Source organism: Oxyura jamaicensis, chromosome 3 (assembly GCF_011077185.1).
Source record: "Oxyura jamaicensis isolate SHBP4307 breed ruddy duck chromosome 3, BPBGC_Ojam_1.0, whole genome shotgun sequence".
NCBI classification, from domain to species: domain Eukaryota; kingdom Metazoa; phylum Chordata; class Aves; order Anseriformes; family Anatidae; genus Oxyura; species Oxyura jamaicensis.
Window position 1 is genome coordinate 55399635 of NC_048895.1, and position 19958 is coordinate 55419592.

At 44.8% G+C, this 19958-nt stretch overlaps 1 protein-coding gene across 2 annotated transcripts; it reads left to right on the forward strand.

Annotated features, from left to right (window-relative positions):
• Positions 1–6498: 6498 nt before the first annotated feature.
• Positions 6499–17555, forward strand: RSPH3 (radial spoke head 3). Of its 2 annotated transcripts, XM_035322538.1 has the most exons (9): positions 6499–6712; positions 6889–6976; positions 8400–8541; positions 9917–10062; positions 10239–10442; positions 11440–11602; positions 12679–12765; positions 15040–15309; positions 17081–17555. In XM_035322538.1, the coding sequence occupies exons 1-8, from the start codon at positions 6591–6593 to the stop codon at positions 15300–15302; spliced, it is 1215 nt and encodes a 404-aa protein (XP_035178429.1). In that variant the 5' UTR covers positions 6499–6590; the 3' UTR covers positions 15303–15309; positions 17081–17555. The 2 variants fall into 2 exon arrangements, with proteins under 2 accessions (XP_035178429.1, XP_035178428.1); XM_035322537.1 differs by lacking the exon at positions 17081–17555 and having other exon boundaries at positions 6500–6712; positions 15040–15407.
• Positions 17556–19958: the final 2403 nt, after the last annotated feature.

The window sequence follows — 19958 nt, forward strand, 5'->3', positions numbered from 1 at the left end:
CCAAAATGCTGACACCTAAAATAAAGTCAAGAACTTCAATTTTTTTATTATTATTATTTTTTGTAATAAATTTCTCTCTCTTCAGCCTTTTGCCTAGAAATAGATCTTTATATTTTCCCATAGCACTAAAGTCAAAATGGTTTAGGGATTCCTGCCTGGACTATGTATAATTTTAAAATGTTAAAAGCTAATCACAAAATTGCTGTCTTGTAACTCAGTTACATCTTGCAGGGAGTTCCATGTGGTCCATTTTCACCATAATGTTCCCTTTTGAGATCTGCTATCAAGTGCCCTCAACTACAAGAAAAAGAAGTATCATGTGAGATAAAAAGCCACCTAAGAAAAATGATATCTGGTTTTTAGTCCGGGAACAGGAGTTCTTGTTTCTCCACTGCCTGTTCTGTCTTTGGTGCTAATCCATCACAGGAGAGCGGTTGGTTTGCTGCAGCACCACCCCTACCTGTTCCCAGGCTGACTCATTCCTCACCCATACACCACAAGTCACAATTTCAGCTTCCCCTTGCACCCAGGCAGGTCTCTTGACTCAGGGAACAACATCATTGCCATACTGAGGCCCAGAGATTACACCACTTAATTATCAGAGGGGTGAGCTTTGAATGAACAGGTATGCAGCTCAGGATCCTGAATGACAGCCTACAGCAGATAAGAGAGTTATCAAGATAAGGAGTTACTAATTTCCAGTGCCTCTTCTCCAGGACCTTTAAGCTCAGGTGTTCCCTAAACAAAGATATGAATATGGTGTCAGGAACTACCTCCTACAATCTGAATGTGTCCAGAGACACTTCTTCCCACAGAATTCATACAAAGGGAACCCCTTGCACTTCATAAAAAAGGACAAAAAAGTTCCTGAGTGGTTCACTGCCAAAACTCCATGACAATAACAGGTTCGTTCTTTCCTGAAATCCATTAATTTATTCCCTCTTTCAGGAAAAGAAGGTGTTTTCAAGTGTCATTCTTACAGTCCTGCATTTTTGTTCAATGTAAGCCATGTCTTCAATAATGTGCACGAGTCATTTCACCTCCCTACTACAACATGTTCCAGACAGCAGCCTGGCTTCTCCATTGCTTTGCAGACTCAGGGGGCAGTGAGAGCTGCATGGAGCAGGCATGAAAAGCTGCTTTTTTAGGTCCACATTCCTTCTGCAAAGCAGAATATGGTTGTCTCACATGGAAAGCAGCATAGAAATTCACTCATCAATTTAACTTGGAAACTCAGCCCTAAGATTAACCAAGTTAGCTTTGAAGTTCACTTGGTCAGCTGTGTGATCCAGCAAGCATTTTATGTCCAGAACTGATCACATCCAGCTGCAAAATTCAGGTGATCATAACGTGCTGTTAAGCTGCTAGCTTTAGCCAGATCACAGTTGCTGTGACTATCATGTGTCTCCACAAGGACAATTTCTGACTACAGGAAAAGGAAACCCACCGTGGTTAGGCGCTCTGGTTACATTTTTCTCTGAATTTTCTTACCAGTCAGTCTTTATCGCGTGTCATCAGAACAATGAGTGAAAACTCTAGAGGAACTTCTAAAGGCTAAAAATTCAAAAGGGGAAGCAACTTTTTCAAATGGTCTAATGATAAAAGAAAGAAAAATCCAGGGAAAAAGGGCATCTAATGATAAAAGTCTAATGATAACAGAAAAAAAAATCCAGGGAAGAAGGGCGTCCACTGCTGAAGAAATGATACAATCTTCATATGGGCAGCTGACTCGCGTGTATATAGAGACCGCAAGTCTCTTTTATTTATTTTTTTTTATTTTTTTTGTCTCTTTGATACTTAGAAAAGCTAATTATCTTGTCTTTTTTTTTTTTTTTTTCTGTAAAATGTATCACTATCATTCTAAATCAATCTCTTTCATTTGATGTGATAAATATACAAATTTAAATCTCACTTCTGAGTGAAGCTTCTACTAGGGGAGAGGAGATCACAGATCATTTTCTGTTTCTAACCTGAGGTGCTGTAATATGAATCTGAACAAACAGTTCACAAGTCCTGAACGGGGTTTGACTCGTTGAGCTCTGCTTCCTCTGCTGGGTAATAATAAGAAAAGGTTTCTATGAAAGACCTGACGCTTTCTAAACAAAACTTGCTCTTTAGCCAAACAGCTTTTTACAGAACGGATCCAACGGCTGCTTGAAACTCTTCCTTCCTACAGCCCACAAACCTCTCACCAACTTCCTTTACAGATGCTACAGCCCAAATTCCAGTCTTACACCTTTAGTATTGCACAAGTCAAGCTGAAAATTGTAAAACATTATTTTTTAGGTTTTACTTTATTTAATTTTAAGGCCAAGCCCAAGCAGAACCTGGGTGATCAGAGAGGATAATACTGTGATAAAGATGAGAGATTTACCTTCTTTTCCGCATTTTTCCTGCACAATCTTGGGCCACACAATTCAACCTCATCATATACAGGGGACAGGCCTGTCTAGTTCCTCCATACACCGAAGAAGAGGTTTCTTCACTCACCTTTCCCCCTTCTCCTCCAGGTGTGAATCTCACTGTCTGTGGTGGTTTTGCTCAGGTGGGCAGCTGAGCTCCACAACTGCTCTCTCACTCCCTCCTCTCAAAGGAAAAGGGGAGAAAATCTAATGAAAAATGCTCAAGGGTTAAGGACAGGGAGATCACTCAACATTTATTGTCATGGGCAAAACAGACCTAGCATAGGGAGATTTGCAAAGTTTATTGCCAATTACTAATAAGCTAGAGATGTGAGAAACAACGGAAATAAACTAAAAACACCCCCTCATCCACCCTCTTCTGTGTCCCTCCCCAAGCGGCACATGGGAAAGGGGGAATGGGAGCTGCCAGGTCAGGAGCCTCTGCAGCTCCTTCATGGTCCCTCTGTGCCCCTGCTCCCCGTGGGGTCCTTCTCCAGCTGAGCCTGCGGGGGCTGCCCACAGGCAGCAGCTCTCCAAGCACTGCTCCCACACGGCTCCGTACCACGGGGTCCATCCCCCAGGAGCAAACTGCTCCAGCACGGGTCCCCCACGGGCGGCAGCTTCCCCCAGGCCTGACCTTGGGGGCTGCAGGGCTGCTTCTCACTCCTCGCTCTTCCAGCTGCTGTTGTGTAGCAGTCCCGTCCCCGTCCCGTCCCCCCCCTTTCTTAAATATCTTCTCACAGAGGCACAAACAATATCTCTTATTAGCTCAGCTCTGGGCAGCAGCGGGTCCCTTTGGAGCAGGCAGAAACTGGCCCTTACCTAACATGAGTAAGCTTCTGGATCCTTCTCACAGAAGACACCCCTGCAGCCCCCTGCTACCAAAACCTTGCCACGTAACCCCACTACTGTCATAAAGCTGTAACTTCATACAAGCGCAGCTGGGGAGCTTTGCATGCGATTCACCAACCAGTTCCCTTCAGCACAAACAGCTATGAAGTGAGAAAGTAACCACAACGTCATTCAAAATTTTTGCAGAGCCCTGCACTCAGAGAAGTACTTAACATTACACGACAAGGTATACAAATGCATATATGCATTTGCATAAATGTAGCTCCTATGAAATACAGACACCAGAAGACGTGGCACTTGAGAAGTCTTTGGGTGTGTGAAGGAGAAGAGCAGTCACTTCTTAAGTGATCAGGAACGTTGGTTTGAGATAAAGGCTGGAGACTTGTTGTTTGATTATTTGATACCAGGGTCTGTGTTTTCCACATGCCTCCTGCACGCTCTTGGACTGCGCAGTTCAAACCTCTGTAAAGCATGATACTGCTCTGTCTCCCAGAGATAAAGGGCAATTTATTTCCAGACAGACAAACACAGATGCTGCAGTGATGGGGCAACAGAAGCAGATCAGTGTTCTGCAGGTTTAGTGCAGCTGAACAACCTCCCACAACTACTCACACTACAGGGTGATGGAATTTAAGGCAGAGCTTTCTGGGGCAAAAGGAAGACAGCTGGGAGTGCCTTGTTCAAGGAGGGTTCAAAGAGGCTAGAGAGGGAGTAACAGCGCACGATGGACTTGAGTTTAAATAGGAAGATCACCAGCAATTGGTTTTCCAATTAGCGGTTTAATGAATGATAGTTTAAGTGTGCACCACTCCACCCCCTAAAATGCTTTCTCACTCCTCCCTAACTCTTTCTAGTCACTGTGTATGAAGTCCCAGGGTAGAATAGGGCAAGGATGCAAGCCTTTTAAGCAAGTTTGTCATACTGAAAAGCAAACTTGTGGGGAAAATTGAGGGCAAATGGTGCCCGGAGTTAATGGTCAGGTGGTAGGGGAAAGCAAAATTGATAACTGTGTCTTGAAAATCATGAGTAATAAAATACTGGCTTTGGAGAAATGAAGGCTTTCAGAATGGGAATTTCACAGCCCTGCCCAGCCCCATGAGCTCAGGACTGGGGTTAAGATAAAGCTGTAATGTTACAGAGAAAAGGAAGTTCAACTATTTTGGCTTGAAGACATGAGTGACAGGATCTGCATTTTTTTCCTATCGACAATTTCAGATCAAGATTTGCAACTCGACTTAAAAAAAAAATAAAAAATAATCAGTAATCTCACCACTGAGACTCAAGTTTAGTGCAGGTAGGATGGTGGCTTTTTTTTTTTTTTTTTTTTTTTTTTTTTTTTCCTTCTATGTCTCTCATTTGTCAAAACTTGCAAGCTTGCACATATTTTTTAAAACTAAGTGCCTCACTGTTAGGGCTAGGCCTGTGTGTGGGTAGTGGCTGTGTATCACAGACACATTAAACCCAGTGCCTAAAAACAGCAGCAAAGACAACATCTGAGGGCTGACAGTTACCGAGGGTATGATACCAGAGCAGTATTGCTGATTCCTTTTCATCATGTCACTGCAACAAGACAAAAGCAGGTTTCTGTGCACCTCTAGTAATCGACCTCCAAAAGCACTGGGGCAAACAATACACATGTCCTCATCTGGGCTCTGTGGTTGTTTCATCTTTGTAGTCACACTGATGGCTTCCCATACTTAACTGTGTTTTTATATTTCTGTCAGACATCTCAGGATGTTGATTAGCAGCAGCACGGCGCTTTCTAGGATTTTCAGTGCCACCCCAAGCACTTCTAACCCTGGAGATTTTCAAAATTTGGCAGGATGAGGCCCTGAACAATCTGATCTACCTTTGAATTTGTTCTTCCTTAGGCAAGGGGCATACACTGGAGACCTCCAGAGTCCCTTTCAGCCTGGATTGCTATATGATTCTGCAATGTCTGCTTGAAGACAATGCCATTTTGGTATTTGCTAACCTGCAAAGCCCAAGCCCTTTCTCTCCCCAGAATACATCCCATGCTTTTGCTCTAAACTGGTAACTTTGGAGTTAGCAGGGTTCTACTGGTTCTGGTCAGCCTTGTCAGTTCTCCCAAATTTAATGGCCACAGTGCTCTGGTTTGGCTGGACAAAGCTGCTGATTAACTGTGTGCCCAGATGTGAGCAAATACTGAAGGTGTGCTCTCCCCTCCCTCCACGGTGACACTTGCATTGTGTTCCTGCAGCCTCCTATCTTCTTGTCCCACCACCCCGCTGTTAGCCGAGTAGTTCACACAACTCCCGTTCCTGCACTGACTGCCAGCTGCCTGTTAATTAATTATGAAACCACTCCTTCCCCTTTTCCCTTGCCTCCCACACTTTGCCTTTGCTGGTGGTAGTTTTTATTTATTTACGTATCTATTTCTTCTCTACAGGGGTCTCTTACTACGCAGCTTCCCCTCTGCCTTGTAGGCTTCCCGTGAGGTGCTCTCTGCTACTCGAAGTCCCCATCGGTGACTGTCCATGGGGTGTTGTGTTGGAGCACAGACCCCTGCCATAGGAACATAACTGGGATAAAGTAAATAGCTTTTCATCACTGAGTTACATTTGAACCAAGGAGTTCTGAAACAAAAGCCATGGGTATTTTACATTTTCAGCAAAGTAATCGAAGCTTTATATCACTACCCACATAGGTTAAAAAGGGGCTATTACTATGACAGTAACACTTAACTGCTGTGATGTTTCGCTTAGTATTTTATTTTTTATTTTATTTTTTCACAGAATCTGAAAACATATTCTCGTTGTTTGCCATGACGGAGTACAGAGTAACAAGAGACACTCCCCTATTTCCTACCACACCACATCTTTGCGGTGTCCAAATCCCACACCACTTGGTGTGCGGGGAAAACAAAACAAAACAAAATTAAAAACAAAACAAACAAAAAACTCGGCGTGTACGGAGCGCATTTTCGGCTGCCCTTCGGGACGCCGGCACCCCAGCCACCCCCATGCGATCCCGCAGACTTCTACGACCCCCCAGCAGCTGCTCGCAACCCACTGACACTGCGGATCAGCTTCACACACCGCCACTTCTCAGCCCCTCGGCCGCTCGCAGGCGGGCGGAGGACCCACAGCGACGCCCGGCGGGCCCAACGCCTCCTGGCTCCAGCTCCACGCAGCCTCTCCCTCTCATCTCCCCCGCGGCTGCTCGGTGCAAAACCCGCCTTAAAACCCGAAATTGAACCATTTCCACGGCCGCCTGCAGCCCCGACGCCGCTAGGGGCGCCGCGCGGCCCGGCCCGGCCGCTGCCCTGGAGACGGTTGCGGCGGGGCGAGGCCCGAGGCCGGCGGCGCCCCCGCCATGCTGCCCGCACGGCGCCGGGAGGCTGCGGCCCCCAGCGCCGTCCCCTACTGCTACTGCAGCCTGCCCCGCGCCCTGCCCGCCCGCACCAAGTACCGAGCGCCGCCGGAGGCCACCCAGCCGTGAGTGCCAGCGGCCTGCTCGTCCCCTGCCCCCTGCCCTGCTGCCCCTCCCGGGCACGGCAGCCCCCGGGGAGCTGCGGGCTTGCCGGCACCTCGGAGCCCTCCTGGCTCGCCGAGGTGTCGGGGTGCGGGTTGTGCCTCTGTAAGCTCAGGTGGTGGTGTTGTCCTTGTTGCAGGGAGAAGGAACCCCTCCGCTATGCCAACCTCATGTACGACCGGCGGGTGGTGCGCGGCAACACTTACGCCCTTCAGGTCATACCCACGGTATGTTTTTCATGGAGGTCATACTGTGTAAAAGCTGCAGAAGCTCTGGTTCTGTAGCTGGGTGAGCCTAAGTTTGCCCCAAGACTTAAATGTTCCCATATCTATAGCGTAATGGTGCCGAGCACGCGTCGTCACCGCATCATCTGCTGCCATCTGCATTCACAGTGAGAGCATCGCCTCTCGGGAAGTTCAAGTCTTGGGGTAAACTCACGGGAGGTGACTGTCCCCCTCTGCGCTGCCCTTGTGAGGCCCCACTTGGACTGCTGCATCCAGGTCTGGGGCCCCCAGCGCAAGGATGTGGGCTGTTAGAGGAGGTCCAGAGGAGGACAACGAAGGGCTGGAGCACCTTTCCTATGGAGAAAGGCTGAGAGTGCTGGGGATGTGCAGCCTGGAGACGACAAGGCATGGGGTGACCTTGTTGCAGCTTTTCAATGCTTAAAGAGTACTTATAAAAAGATGGAGAGAGACTCTTCGCTCAGTCAGACGTTGACAGGACAAGGAGGAATGGTTTTAAACTAAAATTGAGGAGATTTAGATTAGAGGTTAGGAGGAAGTTCTTCACTCAGAGGGTGGTGAGGCGCTGGAACAGGTTGCCCACAGAAGTTGTGGATGCCCCATACCTGCAGGTGTTCAAGACCAGGCTGGATGCAACCCTGAGCAACCTGATTTAGTGGGTGGCATCCCTGCCCATGGCAGGGGGATTGGAACAATATGATATTTAAGGTCCTTTCTACCCAAGCCATTCGATGATTATATATTTTTTCTCCTGATGAATTGTAAATGTTTTAGTGATATTTTATTTTGAATACATGGGTGCTTTGATCATATAAGAATTTAAAGTAGTCTGGTTTTAAAAGCAATTTTGTGGAAATACCAAATGTTGTTTGGTAGCTGTTTCTTATGGTGAATTTCACATATGTTCTGTCTACAAAGCTCCAAAGGTGTTTTGCTTTCAGTCGACAAACACAGTACTGAATGTAAAAGTTAGTATGGACTTCTTTTCCTTCCTCAGCAATGAAGATCTTTTTTTATCTAACAAATAAAATAACTGGACTTAAGTCCATTTGACCTTCTTAAAGCATCACCTAGAAACTCTCAACTGAACAAGAACATAGCATTTTAATATGCTTTATCTTGCAAAGTTCTATATATAATATCCACTTCCAAATAGCAATTAATTGTTCTTGGTGTGAGATGCCATTAGTATGTGCCTATAGGTAGCCACCAGACCTTATTAGTTTCATGCCCTACAGTCTTAAAGATAGCTGATGCTTTGGTGTCGGTTACTGCGAGAAGTAGATCTGAAATACTAGGTTTGTTGTGTTAAAAACAAACAACATTAGTTTGCCAATAGAGAGAAATTAGTAATATTTTCAAGTACAAAGTGAACAGTAATGTATTTTTTATGTTCATCCCTGTCCAGAGTACCCAGCCTGATCTGTTTGAGATTCAAAGGCAGAGAGAAGCACGGAGAAGAGCACTGGCTAGAAAGAGAGAGAAAGAGCAAATGCAGATAAGAACACCTGAGCCTGTAGAAGGCAGAGAGCATGTTCACGTGCAGACAGGTAAAAGGATGGATTTTTTAAAAATTGACCTGAAAACAAAAACTTGCTGATCTGTATTCACTTACTAAGTGGATTTTGCAATCAGTAGATTTACAGACAGCTAAGGTTCTCCAAGCCTTACTGCTAGCCCCCCCTATTTTTAGTACTATCTGATTATTTATAAACTTGCCTAAATAGAGTGACATTTTTGCAGAGGCTCTGTTTTTCAGTTCTCAGTGTACATTTGGAACACTAGTCAGGATTACTTCATTTATTCTTTGCTTTTCTGCTGTCTTCAGAGATGTTTGGTATATGCCACAAACAGAGGTGTGGTTTTTTAATTATTATTTTTTTACTTTTATTTTTCTAAAGAATGCAGTCATATCTAGGAATAAGATCACTATTGAAAGTTACTGGGGAAGGGGTAGGAGAAAGAGGATGGGCAGTGGCCCTAATTTAAAATAAGAGATTGCCCTATATGTAAGAAAACAATTTTATTTGTTGCAAAACCAAAATATGGAGTAATCACAGGGTAACTGCAATGTATTGCTGTGTTCCTCTGACAAGCATTTCAGATTGGACTGACTTACAAATGGACAAACAGCTGTGGCACATGCTAATCAGACATGGCCTTTGGTTTCTGAATGTTCACTGTGCCCCAGCGCCACTGAACCTCCTATACCACCTCTGATGTATGCAGCAGCTTTTCACCATTGAAAAATGCAGAAGAAGGCTCTCTGGTGTGGGTATCTTGGTCTCTTATCCTTCCCATTGACTAGTGCTGATAATCTTAAGTCCTCCACAGACCTGATTTTATTTATCTCTGCAGTAGGAGACAAGTATAATTCAAGTCACGCGCATACTGTTGCAGTTGTGTGGTTACCTCAAGGTCACTCCTGGTGGGGCCAGAAGTAGACAATCATTCTTTAAACCCAGAAAATACAGTGTTTTCCATACAATGAAGAAAAAATGTTTCTTTTGTTTGTTTGTTGTTTTTTTAAAATATTAATGGTTAGTAGATATATAATCATTTTCCCTTTTTGAAATTGCCATATCCCGTTACATCTACCAAGAAATGTTTATTCTGCAAGGTGGGCTGATGTGGTCTAGACACTCTTTTGAAATCTGGTGATAGAAATATACTTCTAGGAGTCATTTCCAAGAAGCACACCAGACATCATGAAGTTCATGTCCTCAGATGGCCTGTGCAGCAAACTGATCTATGCTTTAGGTCATTTTGTTTGTTTGTTTTGGGTTGGTTTGGTTTTTACTTTATAGAAGACATTTTATTGCACTATTTGGATATAATTCACCCTGTACAGTAATAAGGAGTAGTTGAGACTTAATATAAAAAAGAATCTGATTTAGAGCATTCATTATGCTTTTTTTTTTCTAGAGCTGTATTTGGAAGAGATTAGTGACCGGATAATAGAAGTTGATACGGAGTGTCAAACAGATGCATTTTTGGACAGACCACCCACTCCTTTCTTCATACCAGCCAAAACAGGAAGAGATGTGGCCACGCAAATAGAAGAAGGAGAGGTATGAAGCAAAGTCAGGTCCACAGGTAGTATGAAAACATGTTGCCTGTATGAAACAAGTTTGAGGCAAAATCAGAAGGGAAATTCTCCTCGCAGAACATTTTCTCCTTGCTAAGATGTTGAGAGGGATTGTGGTCAGGGGTCCTTTATCTCTGTCCCACTGACTTCCATCCCCAGCTGTTTGACTTTGACGTTGAAGTCGAGCCAATCCTGGAAGTGTTGGTTGGGAAGACCATGGAGCAAGCTTTGCTGGAAGTCATGGAGGAAGAAGAGCTGGCCCAGCTGTGGGCACGTCAGCGTGCCTACACTGAACTGCGCAATGCCGAGCTGGCTGAGGTGCAGCGCCTGGAGGAGCAGGACAGGCGGTACAGGGAGGAGAAGGTAAGGCTTGCTAGGAGCAAAACAGGCCTGTCTGGGTGCTCATCAGACAAGAGGAAACCACTTCCAGTACTGAAAGACAAGCTGTGAAGTAACCTGGATGAATGTGAAAGGGTATTGTCAAGCTTGATGTTTCTCTAAGCATTTTGGTGCTAAGCAGCTGCACTGTTTGCTTTCATCCACCAGCACTACCGTGCTGTTCTGTTCCTTTGGAGCAGTCATACTCAAGCCACCTGGTGTACTCAGACACCTGATCAGGAGGCCAAACCTGACAGCATTTTCCTCTGTACCTGGTGCAGCTGTTACTCAAGCCTTTTTGTTATGATAACTGCTAAATGAATAATCAGAGTGCTTGAAAATAAGAGGAACGTTCTAGACTTTCACTGAGTGCAAGCATAAACATACCTCTCAAGATACCCAAATACAAAACTGCATTAGTAGTATCTAGAAACAGCAATGACAAGTCTTCAACAGCCTTATATATTGGGGTTTTGAATATTTTCCTGGACCAATCTAAGTTTTAATTTTTTCTTATGTCAAATAAGATATAAAATTGAACAGGTGAACAGTTTAGGAAATCCTCACCCAACCTCAGCTCGTTCCTAGACCAACAGTCTGCTCTGTCTGCAATAATAAAGTAATGAGTCAAGAGATCAGTGCATGATAAGGTATCAGAGAAAGATTTCATTTAGCCAGCCACAAGATCCTTATTTTACAGACTTGACAAAATTAAAAAAGGTGCACCAAAGGAATCCTCTAGTCCTTGTGGTACTCCATAGATTGAGTACAGGCTTACCTTCAAGCATTCTTTGTTTATGAAGAGTTTTTGTGAAAGTTGGAGGCCATAAATGCTGGCTTCTAGCTTAGAAGTCTTAAGTATTGGTACTCTTGTTTATCTTTACTATTTATGAGTTTCACACTGTGATCATTCTTCAAAATCTGGATCAAAGGAGTAGCAGCTAAAGGGCTGAAAGTTTTATGTGCCATATTGTCTTGACAGGAACGTCGCAGAATCCAGCACATGCAAATGCTACAGAAACAGAAAGAGACAATAGAGAAAATTGCAGCTTGGGCATTTGCTAAACGTTACTTGACTGATCTCATTCCTTCAGTCTTCAGCAATCTTCGTGAGAGTGGGTTTTTCTATGATCCTATAGAAAGAGGTTTGTCATTTATTTTTATTTTTTTATTATGTGGAGTAATATGAAAGTTAAAACAGCCTTAAAATACATTTTGTTGTCCTATTATTTAGAATAATATAGTAAGATTCCATTCATTTACATTTGTGCCTGCACAGATAGTTTTCAAACTCTTTTTTTTTTTAAAAAGAGATACTATTGTTCACCTGTCTAAGTAGTCAAGAATGAGCAAGAGCTGACAGTTTTGCTTATAATGAATAGAAGTGATTTAAAAAATACAGAAAATATAAGAGAAATAAATGGGTGGTTAGGATTGGTAGAGAAGGAAAGAGAGGGGTCCAAATTGTATTAAATGTATTTTGGTAGGACAGACAAAGGACAGCCATATCATTCTGAATCTTCATTAATGGTTACCAAAGCAAAGGAAAAATGGATAATAAGAATTAGGCTCTGAAAATAATTTTGGAGTTGTACATCTGTGACTTCCAAGCTTTTAGAGTCAGCAGCATTTCTTATGGGCTACCTTGCTGCATCAGACTTCCCCAGTCCCTGCACAGATGCCCAGACCACAGCTTGGGAATGGAGCCATGGAGCAAATGCAGAAATGAGTCTATTTTTCAAGCACGGTAGGGTTTGGGACCACTGCATACAAAGAGTATGATGTGAGTAAGCAAGAGCTCCTTACTCAGAGGGAACAAACATTTTCAGCAGACCAGAAGCCAGATGTACTTGGAAAACAGAGCAGGAAATGTTATTCTCCTGACTTGTTCAGGATAGTTATTTTCATCTGACTGGAACATTACTGTGCTGCTCGTTTGTGCTTGCCATTCAAGGGTGCCAGGCCCCTTTGAAAAATCAATGGAGTTGAGAAGACTCTGGTTCAGGTCCATAATAATGAGGAACCTCAGTAAAGGAGGGAGGAGATAAGATACCCAGTAATGCCTGAGAGGTTTCATCTGGCTCTTGCAAAGCAAGTGCCTGCTGGCAAGCATATGCATCCCTTAGCGATCGCAGCAAATGAAAAACAGCCTTGAGATCTTGTTGCTCATCCTTAATAAACAGATACTTTTTCTTGCTTTCCTCCTGCCAAATTCATAAAGATATTGAGACAGAATTCCTTCCATGGCTGATGACAGAAGTGGAAGAAACACTAGAGAAGAAGGTTCTGGGAAGGATGATGCTTGACTGTAAGTTACCAAATCCTGGAATATAATCTGGGCTGCTTGTCTGTGGTTGTTTTTTCCCCCGTCAGAACAAATATGACATTTACAAGGTCAGTGTGGACTAAAGTAGTAAGTGTCATTTTAACAAGAACTCCAAGTGTCCATGGCTTTGTGTTTTTTGTTGTTGTTTTGTTCTGTTTTGTTTCTCCATTGAAATATGTTCTTAAAGTTTGGAAAAACACTTTGGGTAATTGATTACCCACCTGGGTAATTGATTCTCAGCTGAAATACTGGAAGTTTTAACATGGTGCACTACTGACTTTATACTCTTTGAGATGTGTTGCTGCTGGAAGATGCAATACCTCTGGCAGAAGAAGAATAGTTAAAGTATGCCAATTCTTTTCTCTGCCATAAAAACTTGTATTTCACATGTGTTACACAGCCATTGTTGCTGTGCTATTCTCTGTGTGATGCCTGATTTTGCCAATGGGACCAGAAAAGCCCATCCTTTCTAGAGTCACATGTATAACATGAAAGTCTGTTAGTGCATTTGTGTGAACTCCCTGAGCTACAGAGTAATGTGCTACTCCTTTCATCCAAAATGAAATAAGAGAAGGATAATTTTGGCCGTGACTGGCAGAGAAGTCAGGTGACCAACACTTTTCATCAAAACAAGGGCTTGCTTCTTCAGCAGTCAATAATTGTGTCCTTACTTTTGAAATAGATTAAAATATCACTCTCTGCTTTCTTTCAGTCTAATTCAATCTAAATATGCAGGTTTGTTTATTGGTCAGTCTTCAGAGGTGGCATTGAATACCTGGACAATCTAAACTCTGTCTTGTGTAGAAGCACAAAATTATGATGAGTTTGTGTCCACCTTGGTGGTCCTAGGTCAAATTACTTCTTACACTTGCTTTGTGTCTTTATTCTAGTGGTTTTACCTCTGGCTGTGATTTTGGGTTTAAATTACAATCGTGTTCATTTCCTTTGGGTTAGTTTTCAGTTTAACCAGGACCCTGAATGTCCTTTGTTAAGGTCCAGTTTGGATAATTACATCTGGCCTGTTAGTATTTTATCCTATGACATATGTGCTTACATGTTTACTCAAGGATCACTTAAAGCAGCTCTTCAGAAGAGAGGGAATTTTCTCTCCTGTTAAGTAAGAAGTATTGTATGTGACCACTAAAAAAACATCCCAAGGAAAATGTTGCTCTAGAATACAGTCTTGATGAGAACATCCATTATATTCTTGTTAAATCTTTGTTTATTTTTTACTGCCAGTAACCCTGGTCTTGCACCAGTTCTTAGAAGCACAGAGCAGTTGGAGCAGGCTAATAAGTAATACCAGCAGCCCCTGTTTTGCTACTTATCCTCTGTGTATCCTGGCTTATACCCAATCACGCATTGTTGAATAAACATTAACTCTGCAAAAGGAACCATGGATTGCCTTCTCAAACAAGTTTTGTAGATGCAGACAGCCTCAGCTGAGATTGTGGCTTCTTCCCCATCTTAAGCAAAAGCATAGGAGAAATCTCTAAGGATACATTTTTAACCTATTTGAATGTAGAAGCTACTTAAATGGTTTATCTTATCACCATCCAATAAAAAATGTGAACAACAAGAGAAGCATCCACAGTCTAAGGTGGCTGTGTTTGCCCTCTGATGACCATTCCTTCTTTTACTTGCAAAGCTCAACACAAGAATTAACAATGAAGTTCCTTTTGGCACCTGTACATTATCTTCTATATTAACACCATATTCCTTCATTCTTGCCCTTTTTATTTGCCACATTTAAATTATGTATTACTAAGTGAGTGTTATTGCTGTGTTCATCGATTTGGAAGGTGTATAATGTTTAGAAAAAATTACAAGGGCTTAGCATCACAGATAATAAAGAGCAGATGTTTTACAGCTGCTTTTCAGAAAGAGAAAATCTTTTTGATGACTCCCACAGTTCCAGTATTACGCTGTGCCAAAAACATCACACTGTACGCAACCTGGCTGGTCCCCTTTCCTGGCAGGGTGACCTGCTTGAGAAGTGACCAGACAACAGCGAGGAAATGAACAAGGCAATCCACGTGAGTCATTTCAAATCACTGCTTTCAGTGCAAACTGCTCATTTGGTTTCAATTAGGCTGCAGCAACAGGGAAGAGTTTTCTTATTCAAGTATTCTTTCATTTTTAGTGTTATTTTTTTTTCTTTTCACGCACAAGAATTCATAGGTCAGTAATATATAAATCATTTCAAATTACATTTTTTTACGCTGTGTTTGTTAATTGTATTTTTCTCTTTTTCAGCCTTGATTCGTACAGTGGTTGAAAAACGCTTGGATGCCTTTAGCCAAGAACCTCTCTCTGGTCAGACAGAGGTCCCTGCTGAAGAGCCCGGGCCGATAGACGCAGCCTCGCAGGAGGCTGATGAGACAGAAGCTGCTGACCTGCCGGTCACAGCAAGTGAAGAGAGTGACCAGCCTGTTGCTGAGGAACAGCTTTCACGTCGCATCTCTTTCCAGTTAGAGGAACCCGATCAAGCAGAAACAGAGGACCTGGAAACTGAGTAACAAGCAGGCAAGTCATCATCCTATCTATTTACAAGTGTTGTGCTGTGTCCATTCTGAAGGATGAGCTTAAGCCACAGTAGAGCATTAAAGGATGTTTTCCAAATATTGGCGTTGCTGATTTCAAGCTAAAAGAATCAAGGGAGGTCGCTAGTGTAATGAGTGGCAGTGAAATTCTATCCTCTTCTACACAATCCAACCCATCAAAAACCTGGGGCATTTACAATTGAAGACTAATGCTGTCCCACACCTCATGTAAGGACATGAGAAGGGTATTGAGAGCATCCTAGCAACCTCCGCAAGTGCTTTGATCATGTTTTCAAAACAGACATCCTTATTTTGCTTACTTTGAAATGTAACTACAAAATACTACATTTTGTAACATGTTCTAAAACATGTAGAAATGTTCTGCAAAACTTAAATTTCTTTCTACTCATGTTATTCTCTATTCCCCTGACCAACTTCTATGGGCATCTCAGCAGGTGGTAGGGCAAAGGCAGCTGTATCTGAAGCTCTTCAAGTTCAAAGTTCTGCCACTGGGCACTTCTGCCAGTGCAAAATCCTCCTCAGCCTCCTGACTCCCACAGCACTGGTGAGGGGCTGGAGCCTCACACTAAGCCCAGCCTCGGATTTCTTTCTAACCACCCTACATGCTGCTCCTCTGCAATGGTGCCCAACACGACTGACAAAAGGCACCTGCACTGCCATGCATACCTGGCTGCTGGCCGGGCAGCTTTACAAGTGGAGCATTCCCACTCACAAAAGTGCATCAGTGCTCCACTGCAGCAACGCCGTTTCCTCTTTCTCTCCAGCACTTCTCCCAAGCCAGAAACACGAGGGGAAACCTGCCAGTCTGTGCTTGCTGCTGCTTGGGGCTTTTGTGACTGAGTCCCAGTGTGGACATGACTGGGGGAGGCACCAACTCCTGCAAGCTGCTGTACCCAATTTCTGTGTGCTGCAGGGGGCCCACCAGACACAGCTGAATGCCAGAAGGAGCCTTGTGCCTAGTTTCTGAGGGGGCTGGAAAAAGGGTCCAGAAGCACCTGCCCTTCAGGGGAGAGCAGCTTCTGTTTTAGAGCAGCAATTATCGTTGTCCATGCTCAGGCTCCTGCACCCTCCTGGTGCTGCAGTTTGCACCAAAGGCGCTTGCTGAGGGTGTGAACTGCCTGTGCACTGCCACCAGGGCTGGGGTTTGGGCTTTCTGGGTCACCCTGCAGCACTTCAGTTCCACAGCAACCACGGGGGGAGGGTGGGTGCATGTACCCATGTGCACCCCCCCGTTTGTGTGCTGCTTGCTGCCTGAAGCTCTGGGGATTGTATCAGAGGGCTGGGAGGTGTGATCAGGTGATCCCTTGGCGAGGTCCCAAAGACAGGTGGTAAGATATTCTTGAGAGAGTAAGTCATCATTAATAAAGTGTCATTACTGTATTCTTTTCAGACATGTTAAGCATTCATTTTGCATATGGACAGATGCTGTTTCTCGAGAACAACCAACAGTCTGGTGGCAGAATGAGAAGCTTTGTTCACCAGCCTTTATTCTTGGATGTTAACACCTGCTCTTTTTAAGACTTCACTTCTTTTTCATTTTTTTAATTGAAAAGCAATGCCTTTCATGTCAGATATCTCTACCCATATGTGTTTGTACTTACCCAGAATTCACAAGCGAGTGAAAACTGTGACAGTTACTGTCATTCCCACAACTAACCTGTCTCTCGTCTCTCCCATCTCTTTCAATCCCTTCTTTTATCTTTGAACTCCCTTCCCTCACTCGTCTTCCACAGGTACCTCGATTCTGCCTACCAAGGGCTGTAATTGCTGGTTGGCTTTTATGCTGAGGGGGATGAGGAAAAGAGGAGACGTCGCCAATGAGAACTGAGAACACATGCACCTCGTATCTGACTTGTATGCATTCTTTATCAAACACCAGGAGCTGAATCATGCAAAAATCCTTGAGCAAGATTGTTTCCTCTCAATCCCATTCAGGTAGAAGAGTTGCTGCAGAGGCTCCATCCTTCTGTTGTATTTGTGCAGACCTAGTTTAGATAGAAATGACTTACCCAGTGTGGCCTTGAAAGAAAGTTGAGAATACATTTTTTCTGTTGTTACAGACCTCCCTTTTCTTACAGGTTTCTAGAAGTGTACTGCAATGTGCTCTATGTGTATGTCTTTGTTCTGATTTTAATGTGTAGCTGTGATACTTCTGTACCATTTAGGCATGCTAGCCTGGAGAGGAAATTGATGGTGTAACTTACTGTTTATTGCCTGTTTCTTCATTTGGAGGAAAGGAAAGAGGGGTAAGGGCTTGGTGATGAATTCTGCCTTGAATTGCAAAGGCTGGAAGGGAATTTTGGAGTGCTGAGAATTTAAAAACCTTCACGCAAAGTGAGTGTGAGGGGGATTGGACCGATAACAGCCTTACGACAGAACGAGGAGGGCTATTTGAAGGTGGGAAGAAGCTCCAGTTCTGGAATGGAGCTTTACTTTCGGTGTTTAAAGTCAAACACAGTGGGTAGAGTCAGAACTCTGAGGTGAGTGACAAGCTGGTTTCCACAGGAACAGAAGTGTCCTAATGTGATTGGGAAGTATCAAGGTTAAGTTTGCTGTAATAGGTTATGTCTTACGGAGCCAGAAAGGCACGAAGCAGAAACTTCATTAAACTCCTCGTGATCCCCTTGGAGCAACTCTCCCCAGTCCCTGTCCTCAGCAGGAGTTCTGCATTCCTGGTCCCTGCTCACAGCCCCAGCAGCATCACACAGGGGTGTGGGCAAGGGACACGGGGACAGTGCAGCTGGCACTATGGCACAGGACAGGCTGCAGCCACCCCACTACAAGGTGCAGGCAGGCACCGCTCTGACCTTGGCGGGGCATTCGTCCGGCATCAGGGGCTTTGCGCTGGGCACTGGCGGCATCGGCCTTTTGCAAAGGCCACATATGTTTACAGCATGTGAAACCAACAGCAGTCACCCAGCAGAGTCCTTGGTGAGATTGTGGGGTTCTGGGCTTCATAATTAATAGGCAACTTGATAAGTGGCACATCGGGCCAGGATGCAGGCTGTGGGTGCTCTCCCCAGGAAATGCCAGAAGGCAGGCACGCTGTTTGTTTTGGTACTGAACTTTGGCCAAAGGACCAGCTGCAGCTGTCAGGTACCCAGTGGGAAATTTTGGGGATCAGTAAAAGCCCCAGACAGTTGCATGCATGCCCAGTGAGGCTGCTTGCCTCTGTATGTCTTTCCCAAAAACTGCTGGTGACAATAAGACTGTAGCCACATGGTTTCCATCTCCTGATTTCTCAGCAAAGCAGAGCCACAAAGCATTGCTCCAACAACCAGCTCAGCAGTTTAGCTTTGTGTTTACTTCAGCAATTGTTTGAGAAGTAGGGAAGACATTGAGATTGCTTATTCCTGATTCAATTTGGAAAACCTCTTGAAATCCTCTTGATGCTGATGGACCAAACCAGACTCTACATTTCTCTGTAGCACAGTGACAGACTGGGAGCAATCTCTTGAGGCTAAAATTAATGGCTGGTTTGCTGCTGACAGAAACCACCAGTTTCAAAGAGCTGAGGAGAGAACAGATAAGGAAAATGCACCTCTGAAAATACACCTTGCTTGTTTGCTTATATGCATGTGCTAAATATGAACCTTACCTTATCCATCTTTAATGGCCACAGCCTCGGGGGCCCGCAGAAGCTGCGTTGCTCTAAGAGCAGCATGCAGCAATGGACAGCACTGGCTGGGCGGTGTTCTCAGAGCTGTGATTCCTGTCCTGCCCTGCAGGAGACACCTTTACGCCTCTGTGACAGTACCCATCGCAGTGAGGCACTATTCCAGTGCAGTTTCTCACTGCCGGGGTTGCTATCCTCGTACAGGACAGGAGATAGCTATGGCCTAGAGTACTTTTCTATGCTCTGGCTGTAACACAGCTTTACTGCAGTGGTGATGTACTTGCAAACCGCCTCATACTGCTTCAGTCCTCCTCCTCAGCTCCTCCAACGAGCATTTGGCCATCTTGCTTTGCCCAGGCCTTACGTATTTACATATGATTTTAGCATGCATGTCATACAAAGGCTGGAGAAGTTGGATGTGCTCAGCCTGGAGGAGGCTCGGGTGGATCTAGTCCTGGTTTTCCAGGACCGAACTCGAGGCTATGGAGCAGAAGTGCTCTCTCCGCAAGGATGCTCTGTGACAGGCCAAGAGGCAAGAGCCACAGGTAGCTTGAGGGGAAGTGCTGCCTGCACAGGCGTACCCTGGCCCCTCAGCACCCTGCTCAGTTGGCCGAGCTAAGGGTGCAGAACAGGACGCGTGCAGGACACTTCAGTGCCATAAGGCGCCCTCCTCTACAGGACCAAGCTCTGCCCGATGAAAGCCCGGACATTCCCGCGTCTCCTCAGGAGCCCCGACACGTCGCTGCTACACCCCTGACGATTTCCGCGGCCGTAAAGCTGCGATATTTCTACTTCACTTTAAACAAAAAGAACACAAAAACTTTCCGGACTGCGCAGCGGCCCAGCAACCCCTCCCGGGCCCGCGGCGGGCGAGGAGGGGAGAGGCGGGGAGGAGGAGAAGGGGGCAGGCGCCGCGTCCCGCCCGGCCCCCTCCGCCTCCCCCCCGGCCCCGCCGCCGCCGCCCCGCCGCCAGGCGTCTCCCGGGGGCCGGGCCG